The sequence below is a fragment of the Lolium rigidum genome, chromosome 1, assembly GCF_022539505.1.
Source record: "Lolium rigidum isolate FL_2022 chromosome 1, APGP_CSIRO_Lrig_0.1, whole genome shotgun sequence".
Lineage (NCBI taxonomy): Eukaryota > Viridiplantae > Streptophyta > Magnoliopsida > Poales > Poaceae > Lolium > Lolium rigidum.
In genome coordinates, this window is record NC_061508.1 from 235542488 (window position 1) to 235553208 (window position 10721).

Sequence of the window (10721 nt, forward strand, 5' to 3'; positions counted from 1 at the left end):
CTTGAACACGTGAGGCTGCTAAGAGTTGGTCACACATTAGTCCGTTAAAACTGTGACACGTGATTTGACTTTAAACACGTGAGACCATTAGTCACATATGTATAAATCCAACAAATTAGTAGGATCAAAGAGGCAGCTGTGTCATTCGGTCCAAAAAAAAAATACACAAAGGACCCACCCTGATTCAGATGTTGTTTACCCTTTTCCATTAAGTGATTAAACTGTTCACCGTGAAATAGGTGCGACCCAACGACGCCCCTAGAATGACCACGTTAAAACCAATACTAAGAGCGTAATACTATACAAAATTATAACACAAGTGATTACTGAAAGTCCATCTCTACATTCAATGTGGTTCAGTTATAGCCGTTAGGAACTGAGGATGCAAATCTACTTAAGGAAACTCTTCCTCGCGTGCATCTAAACATAGTGCATCAAGTAGAAGGAACCATAGCTATTAAATCAGACATCTTGCAAGGAAAACTACACCGCCGGAACTAGAGAGTGGCCAGGTAGTGTTCTCATTTCCTTCTTGTGCTGATTAAGGGACACCCTGATGCCCTAATCCGGGCATGCTGCCCCTCTAACCTTGCTTGCAGCAATTTTGCTTTGAGGGTATTGTCTTTGGTGCCTAAAGAGTGCGTTGGTGAGGCTTCAGATATTTCATGACCTAATGATGAGCGATGATTCTTCTGCCGAGATGGAGTGCGCAGATTGTGTAGATCAGCTATAGTAGCACATTCAGATATTTGATAATCTAATGACGATCGATGATTCTTCAGCTGACGGGCTGGACTGTGCAGATTGTGTAGATCACCTGTAGTGGCATGTTCATTCTTAAGCTGCCAGGATGGACTGTGAAGATTGTGTAGATCGCCGTGTTCACGAAAGTGATTTTTCGGGGGATGGTGATCATAAGATTTTCGCTCTAGAAATGCATGTTGAGGAGCCCCTGATTTGATCTTCAACAAGTCATCATGCAATCGTCTAGAAACTTGTGTTGTAACTGTTTCATTCTGCTCATCGATAGGATCATATTTGTCACCATTGCGAGAGCTGATTTCTGGTGTCGAAGCATTCAGCTGTGCTTTTCTGCTGCTTAATTTTACCTTGTCCTTTTCTGAACTACGTCTTGCAGTCGAGGTCCTTGAGCCCTCAACAGATACACCATCGGAAAAGTCCAATCTTCTCATTGGTGAATATGTGCAACCTGTGACTGTTCGTCGAGTTTCTGCAAGGTCATGATTCAGCATGGCACTTCCATGCATGTTCAGTTCAAAGCAATGCAAGTCACTAGCAACAGAATTTTCATCATCATCTTCAGCTAACCGAGGAGCACTAGTGGCTCCATTTAAATGCAGAGATTCAATGGACTGTCGGCACAAGCTTGCATCTCCCTTTTCATTACCAGTATGTTTGTTAGCACCATGTAAGTTGCTTGATCTTCTACCATGAAGAAAACTCCGTATTTCGCTGCTCAACCTCTCCGTGATTGAGACTTTCCCTTCTGAATCTCCCCTGGCATCAGCATTTTGCATCTGTATTCGCTCATCAAGCCATGCTTCTGAAATATGAACCACCAACTTATCAGTCTTGTGTTCATACTCCTTTGCATGCCTTTGCTTTAACACCCTGACTTCCTCTTCGTAGTTTCTGATTCCCAGGGCAAACTCATCGCAAAGATCTTCCAACAGGCGAGTTGCTTTCTGCTCTTTCTCCAGCTCCTTCACAGCCTTGAGAAATGCCGGCTTCATCGCAGATAGCTCTTTGCCTAGCTTCCTATGGAGACTCTCGGAATGTTTCCTCAGTTGTCTCTCAGCTTCAAGTTCCTCTTGCAGTGAACGAAGGGTTGCTTGAACCTTCTCTTGTTCCTTACTTTTCCGAGCAATTTTGTCCTCAGCGACTTGCCTGGCCAGAGAGTCGACTTCATAGCGATATCGCTGCCTCTCTTGCGCAAGCTCTTGAACACGAGTTTGTGTATTCTGCAACTCCAATTTCAATCCCTTAACTGCTGACACATCAATTGCGTGCTGTTCTTCCAAGCTCCAAATGCGATTCAGAACTTTCAATAACTCTGTTGATGTTTTAAGATTGCAACCTGCATCCCTGTATCTATCCCGTAGATTCAGTGACCGAGTAGGACTGACAAGGTTTATGGTAGCTGCCTGTTTAATGAGGAAACAAACAAATACAATTTAAAAAAAACAGATTTCCTCCAAATAGTATTTATAGCGGCAAGATACTGAAACTGCTAACACTGCATGGCCTCGCTGATGTCAGAAAAAACAAGCATATAATTATAAATAGATTCCTAGAAAATAGCATTCCAGTAGCATGCACACTTAGGCTAAAGGAGCAACAGCAACAACAACATCAAATCCTTTTGTCCCAAGCAAGTTAGGGTAGGCTAGATATGAATCCCACTGAAGAAGACTACAGAGAAATGTTGGCATCCCAGTCTTTAGATAATAAAACATAATACTCAACAAACATGATAGTATACCAATCATTCTTGTACAGATTCAAATGCTACACTTGATTCCACAATGATACAGCAAGTAAAACACTAAAACTACCAAGACTGAGTAAAAGGGAGGAAATGTATGTGCATACCCCGATTGAGCTAGTGTAACTTGCAGGAGAAAGAGACTGCCTTGAATGAGATCTATCTTCATGTAAATTTTCATGTTCCATCAATGGTGTTGAACAATCCCCACCACAGCCACCTGAAATATGTGGCTGAAATGCAAGACAAAAGAAGTTATGGAATTCAGAATTCATGGCTTTGTAAAACAACAAAACACTAAGCTGCGAAACGTCCAGCAGAAAGCATGACTCTCTCCATTAGAATTACATTAAGAAAGTTCAAAATGCATAGCTTTCGGAACAAAAAAAAAGACCTTAAGTTTTGGCACCTCCACAAGAAAAACATTATTCCCTTCAACTACAAGTTCAGGAAGTATCAGTCAAATGTAAATTTCATGATATTCTAGTTAGGGGCATATGGAAGACAGTATGGATGAGTCTGGTAAATCTAAAATCACTGGATCATGGTACTGCTAGCAAACATTCTCTTCAGAAAACTATCTGAAAACAGAGAATGATCATACAACATTTTTGTACCAAACAAACAGATGTAATGTGCTCCATGAGTACCAGACATACTGATAATGTTGTTGTCTGGCATGTGAGTGACATTGTTCAGGGTAAAACCTGGAAAACAGGAACAAAGCATGCTTCCATAATAAAATCCTAAAAAGTTTGCACCGTGGAGGGTTGAAGCCTTTTGGTGCGTATTTTCATAGAGAAATGTGGCTTTATGGGTACGTTTGGTTTTTGCCCCAACTAACCCCACCAATATTTTGGCATGACCAATACAAGGGCATGACCAAAATATTGGCAAAGTATTGTTGTTTGGATGGCAGCCATCGTACTTGCCAAAAAATTGACAACATAGCCCTGTATTTGGTTTGCCACCAGCTCGAGTATGCTTTTCCAAAATATTCAACATGCCTACTATGCTTTTTTGTTAGTACAACTATGCAGTAAAAGAGAAAAAAAACTTACAAAAAAGTAATACGAGGTGCTGCTGGAACTTGCGTCACACATGGAGTAGTTGGTGCATGCAGGGGCGGTGGGAGGGGGGCGAGCAGGGGCTAGACCCCCCCAATGGTTGGCCCCCCTAACTATCTTCAGTAGACAGTTCTACTAATAAACTACTGTATACGTGTGCTAATGGCCGGTAGTAATCACTTTATTAGCCCATCACTGATTAGTTTGTCTACTGCACAATGGAGCAAGAAGCCCAACTACCCAGCAGGCAGCAGCCCATGTCCACGGAGAGGTTTAGGGCACTATTGACGCTCCTGATCGTGAATGACTCCTTCCCACGATTGATTGATCGAGCTGGGTGCTTTGCCAGCCGCCACTTTCATTTGTCTCGCTGTTAGGGCCACTGATGCCGCTGCGCTTGCCGCTGGCGCCGCTCGCCGAGAAATTTCGCCGCTGCCACCGGTCGCTGTGCAGTTTACACCGCTCGCCGATGTGGCCGATGCGGAGCTCTACCTATTGACTACTTCCATGTTCGAAATGAACTGCCGATTGATCTCATGTCATTCGGCTTCACCAATCTAGGACATGGGCGGGCGTACACCGCTCGCCGATGTGGCCGATGCGGAGCTCTACCTATTGACGAAATGAACTGCCGATTGATCTCATGTCATTCGGCTTCACCAATCTAGGACATGGGCGGGCGCATAGTCAGGATTTCAGGACATCGGTGACCACTGACCAGTAAACATCAATGGGCTGGAGGGGACGAGCATGACCTGGATTCAATTCTTTTTAGGTATGCACTCCGGTAACATTATCCATTACTCCAAACAATTGATTTTGTATGTTGTTGCATTAGTATATCCTACAATTTTCATATGAAATATTTTTTGGCAAAGTATTTCGTACCATATATCTGATACATGGTGCGTATATGAATTTGTTCACTATTATTTAGCTATGCTATACACCCTCCAAATCTTTTTGGGAAAAATTCAAAATAAATCATAGGTTGTTTTGAGAGGCGATGTTTTGGCTCCATTATTACCTCGCCCCCCCTATACCTAAATCCTGGCTCCGCCCCTGGGTGCATGCACTTTCTAATCGTGTAGGGAGCATGTTTAATTAGTATCCAGAGAATCAGAACACCCTATGCATGCATTGATCATAATATAAAAAAATATAGGACCCACCTAACAGAGGGGACAAGTCACGGTGCCAATTTTTTGGCGCAGGTTTTGCTCGCCTGCGCGTTGGCGAGATTTTACACGGGCGCGCGGCTGGGTCGGTTGGCGAGCCAATTCTTTGGCTACGATCCAAACCGTTTCCAAAATTCAAGGGCTAGCCAATTTTTTGGCAGGGCCAGCTTTGGTAGTCATCCAAACATACCCTATGACTTCGAAAGAAAGATGTGTACATAAGCAACATAGTAAAAACTGTAAGCTTATTGGCATGTGCCAGTCTTAGACTACAAGCTCGCAGCTTCTCTACGTTTACACCCTTATTTTTTATATTCTCATTGACACTTTCTCCATATGCTTATGCGTGCCTTCATACCTTGTAATATTTTCATTTATCTGATAGAAGCTGGGAGTTTACCTTTTGTCAGGGAAATGAAATTCAGAAAAAGATAAGGTACAGGTATGTATTCCCAGATATAGTGGGGTGATTACGTAGTGTAGAAACATTAAAATTATATTCCGAAGGAGAAAAGAATATTTTTCGTGCTCCGAAGTAAAATTGCCAAATGGAAAAAATCCCACTGGGCACAAGATATTCTTTAGAACCGGAATTCCTAAGCGTACATCAAGAAAAAAATTAACAATTATCCCAGTCATCAACCATGCAAGTGAAATGCCAGGTATAAATTCACAATCCATTTCACAGAACTAAGTGTAAGTAGGGTTTCTAGAAATATTTGCCTACTAAGATTTGTGATTGATCGCCTAGAGGATTTTCCTTTAACCTTCTATATGTCTTTGCCTTAGCTTTTGTATGACAAAAAACAATTAATCAATCAAATTCACAAAACCAAACAAAAGAACTTGGATCCTGAAGAAAAATTTCTCCAAGGTAGTATTTGTGGTATGGATAATACCATGGTTTATGTGGATATATATGTGTTCAATCATGAAGTACTGATCTATGAGGGAGTCTCAAATAAGCTTATGGCAAAGAAGTACTAGCTTGATTAAGCAACACGAATTTCATATGTGTTCTATCATGGTATACAGATCTATAAGCGAATGTTAAATAAAAATATGACAAAGAAGTACTAACTTGACAAAGCAACACGAACTTCATATAAAGTAGTAAAAACATTTATAAGATCATTGAGTTATAGCATTAGCTCAAAAACATGGCATACAGCTGAGCACGATTGAAAAAACATATACACATAGTATAAACAAAATAAGAGCTAAATGAAGATAGTAATTTCTTTTTACCCTTTGGGTCAGTTGAAACTATTATAAACTGAAGTCATACAATCTTTTGAGTTCAAAGTAAAGCATAAGTGGGGAACACAAAGGATGGACACAGCATACCCAAGCTACACGAATGGGTTAGAAAATCAATCTCAGAGCAAGGCTAATCGATACAACGGTGAGCAGAAGTAGTGGAGTGTAGGATTTTATCTCTGCCGGCCTCGCAAAGAACCGGAAATAAAAGGGCAGATTGCGCTTTGGATCTTCCTATGCGTAAATTGTGAAATCCCAGGGAGCTTATGATGCTGAAGAGAGCACTGTCATTAGCGTTGCTGTCGCAGAAAAGATAACTACTAGCAAGTAGGAAGAGCGGAGCAAAGTTGGCTCTGAAAATTCAGAGACAGCAACGTCGATTGCATGACGCGATGCTGGAGCTGGCAGCGAAAAAGCTGGAAAGGAAAATAACAGACCGCAACTGACTACTACTCCGTACGTACTACCGTCACCACGTTGACCGGGAAAGGAGAAAGCAGAAAGGTCGCCGAGTTCTCACCCGATCCACGTCGCCGTGGGATGGGGACGCGGCGACACCCCTCCGCGCGCGCCTGCGGATCCGGCGGCCGGCGCCGGCGGCCCGCACGACGTCCTGGATCTCCCACAGGGTGGCGCCCAGCTGGCGCGCCGACGCGCCCGACGAGCTCCTCCTCCCCGCCGCCGCCGCGTCCCCCGGCGACTCGTCCGGCCCCCGCGGCGGCGACGCGTCCAGCTTCCAGGAGGGCGAGGGCGTGACGACGCCGGCCCTCCGCCGCGCCCGCGCCGCCGCCAGCCCCCGCCGCAGCGTCGCCGGGGTGCTGGCGGCGGCGTCCTCCTCCGGCGGCTCGCGCGGCCGATTCGGGGTCCCCGCGGCGCCTGGCTGCTCCCCGCCGATGCCGCATTCTGCCGGCAGCGCCGCTGGCTCGGCTTCTTCCATGGTGGAGCACGGTTTCTTGGCAATCTTGGGGCGCGGCGCGCTGTGCTGTGCTCCCCCTTCCCCTGCTGCCTGCTGCTGGCTGGTTGCTTTTTCTTCCTCTCCTTCCTGGGACTCCTCTGACCTGACTATTGCGCCATCATGCCCTGCATCACCAGCTTCCTCTCCTCGTGCTGTCTGTCTCGCTCGATGTTGGTGTACAGTGTTTGCAGTAGCTCAGCATCCAGGTTGGGGACTTTGGGGAGAGAGAGGTATGGCATGTACTGGTACGTGTGGTCACTGTTGATAGCGGTGCTGTTTTTTACTGTTTCAGTGTGAATACAAAGCGGTTTAATGGCAGCTTGGAGGTGAGTCAGACGAGACACTTTGGTTTTACTAATTTACCGGCCCAGTTGCCACGGCCATTGCAAATACTTCAGCCGTACAGCCTCTAGTTCCCGTTCCCACCACGTCCCTTTCGGTGTGTTCGGTTGAAGTTGTGGAATTGAATGCAATGGTTTCATTTCAAAAAATGGAATAATTTCATTCGTGTATTTAGTTTACACAAAAGGAAAGAACGAAATAGTACTCCGTGTAAATTTTTTTGTTCGGTTGGGAAATTGAAGAGCAGAACAAAATAAGGTTAAACTAATATTTCTGTCTCAATATCATAATTAACAATGGAAAATGGTCTTTTTAATCTTAAAATCATAATTAACAATTATAATGGTATTTTTAATCTCAAAATCATAATTGACATTATTTTTTATTAGGTTGGGGGAACGAAAGAGCAGAATGAGGTTAAACTTTAATTTTTTGTCTCAAAATCATAATTAATAGTGGTAAATGTCTTTTTTAATCTCAAATGTAAGTAAACTGCTAATTAATTTTCGACTAGATTAGTTAAGTGCTTCGTAATTAACAGCGGCGGCTAATTAACAAACATTCCACCATATTTCCACTGATTCAGTGGAATGAGTGCATTCCGCATATGAAGAAAATATTCCCTTTCGAGAAACCACGGTTTCGTTCCATTCCACAACTAAACACAAAAATTAGCTCCAGGTACAGAATGATTCCGTTTCATTCCAATTGCTTATTTTTTACGAATTGCTTCTGGAACCGAACACACCCTTTCTCTGAAGTCAACTCGATCACCGGCGGTGTCCACCAAAACACATCCTAGAATGACAGTTGACACCGGTCAATACTCAGTATAGCACGACGCAATTGCTTTGCCCCCAAAGCCGCCGCACGTACGAAGCGCCTGATCAGTCGATCTAACCGACGGTAGAACGAAGCTAGTAGGGACTGGCTGGGGCCATGCCCACCCCCTCACCCCATGCAGGAAAATTTTGTGAAAAATCACTTGTAAACTATGTGTTTTGCCCCCCAAACTTGATAAAAATCACCTGTAAACTATGTGTTTTGGCCCCAAATTTGATAGTGGTGTTGTTTTTACTGCTTCAGTGTGAATAGAAAGCGGTTTAATTGCAGCTTGGAGGTGAGTCAGAGGGGACACTTTGATTGTACTAATTTAGTAGCCACTTGCCACGGCCATTGCAGATACTTCAGCGGTATAGCCTCTAGTTATCGTTCCCACTAACGTCCATGTCGGTGTGTTTAGTTCCGGAACGGCGTAGAAAGAAATGCAATAGTTTCGTTCAAGAGGATTGAATCATTGAAGTGGTTGCATCCCCGCATTTGGTTTACACAAAAAGAAGAAACGGAATAGTATCATTTTTTGTTCGGTTGAGGAAATTAAAGAGCAGAACAAAATAAGGTTAAACTAATATTTTGTCTCAAAATCATAATTAACAATGGAAAATAGCCCTTTTAATCTTAAAATAATAATTAACAACAGCTAATGGCTTTTTTAATCTTAAAATCATAATTAACATCATTTTTTTGTTCAGTTAGGGGAGAATGAGGTTAAAGTTTAATTTTTGTCTCAAAATTATAATTAACAGTGGCTAATGATTTTCTTAATCTGAAAATCGTAAGTAACAACGGCTAATTATTTTTCAATTGGATTAGTGAAGTGGTTCGTGATTAACAACGACTTATTAATAGCAGTTCCACCATATTTTCACCGATTCGATGAAATGAGTGCATTTCGTGTATAAAAAAGTATTTCCTTTCGAGAAACCACTCCATTCCATTTCACAACTAAACATAAAAATTGGCTTCAGGTACGAAATGATTCCGTTTCATTTCAACTGATTTTGGAACAGAACACAGCCTTTCTCTACAGGCAACTCGATCGCCGCGGTGTCCACCAAAACGCATCCTAGGACGACAGTCGACAAGACGATCCACTACGCACGGGAGCGCGACACCGGCCAGTACGAAGTACAGCACGGCGCAATGGTTTTGCCCCAAAGCCGGCCGCACGTACGAAGCCCCTCCCCTGACCGATCGATCTAATCGACGGCAGCGGCAGGCAGACGTGAGGTAAAAAGTAAAGAGAGCAGGCATGCAGCGCCGCTGGACACGACCTATCACTTCCTCTTTTTCCCCAGCGGAATAGAGTAAGATTATGGTGTTGCTTTTTAAAGTAAAAGGACCAACAGGAGTAAGATTCTGATGTTCAAATCGTCTATGCAATGAAAAAGAAAGAGTCGTGCCAGTACATTACATGGTACAACACGAATTATTACGCGTCGTGTCCGTTTGCGTCGGGCTAAATGGTCGAAATCGTCCGGGCGTCCGTTTGTGTCGGGTGGCTCCAGCGGCACGACGCATAATTTTTTTTCATTCATGAAGCCATAATTTACATAAAAAAACATAAAAAAGTTAGAAAGGCGTGCTAAAAATACGTGTTGTCTACTGGTCGTCGTTGCTGACGAGGTCAATCAGCTGCGGCGCCGGCCATGGAAGCTCGTACGCCGACGGTGGAGGAGGTACCGCCGCACGAGCAGGAGGTTGTGGCCAGGGATCCCACGCTGGAGCAGCAGGCGGAGCGCGGACGTTGGAACGTGTCGGCGTGGCCGGAGGAGTCGCCGGCCTCCCCTGCGCGAGCGATGACTCGCGGAGCTGGATTGCGAGCTCGTCCCACAAAGTGAGCTCGTCCTGCTCATTGTTGGCCAATGCCATGGCAATGGCCTCCTCCTCGGAAATGTCCGGCGGCTGGGTCTCCGGATCCCATGCCGGCCCGCCGTCGTCGTGGTCGTACTGTGCCATGGTCACATCCTCGTGCGCGTCCTCGTCCTCGTCCGCGTCCTCCTAGTCGTTCTCTTCTTCTTCGGCGGCGATCTCGCGCTCGAAGTAGTCTACGTCGGCGAGGTAGGCAGCGCGGCGCCGCACGTCGAACTCCCACGTCCCGAATGAAATCCAGTTGTAGGAGTTTAGCGCGTACGCCGGATCCTCCCGCAGATCCGGCGGCAAGATCGCTCGGCGGCGACGCACCTCGTCCCGCCGCTCTCGGTCCTCGCGCGTCACGGGGGGACCGGCACGCGCCGCGAGTTCAGGTACCAGACCCCTCCCGGCAAGTTCGCGTCCGGCCATGGTACCGGCCGGTTTTCCTCCCATAGCTGCCGCACGAGGTCAACGCGGACGTACCGGCCGACCCGTGCCTTCTTGCCAGAACGCGATCCGCTAGCCTCCTGGTCGTTCTTCGTCTTGCGGAACGGCCAGCATTTCTTCCCCATGCCATCGGTGTGGTGGATACTATGGGATTTGGCAATGGTTTGGTCGGGGAAATGGGCGCCGGCAGCGTCCCTTTAAGAGGCTCTGACGCCATCTCGCCTTCAATGGCCTGCCAGTGCAACTCCTACTAGCTGCGCACGCTCGCGGAA

The 10721-nt window shown here is 45.4% G+C and overlaps 1 protein-coding gene across 1 annotated transcript; it reads right to left on the reverse strand.

Annotated features, from left to right (window-relative positions):
* Positions 1-344: 344 nt before the first annotated feature.
* Positions 345-6948, reverse strand: LOC124683338. Its single transcript, XM_047217877.1, has 3 exons — positions 6532-6948; positions 2614-2739; positions 345-2165 (listed from the first exon to the last, which is right to left on the reverse strand). The coding sequence occupies exons 1-3, from the start codon at positions 6946-6948 to the stop codon at positions 522-524; spliced, it is 2187 nt and encodes a 728-aa protein (XP_047073833.1). The 3' UTR covers positions 345-521.
* Between the last annotated feature and the right edge of the window lie 3773 nt (positions 6949-10721).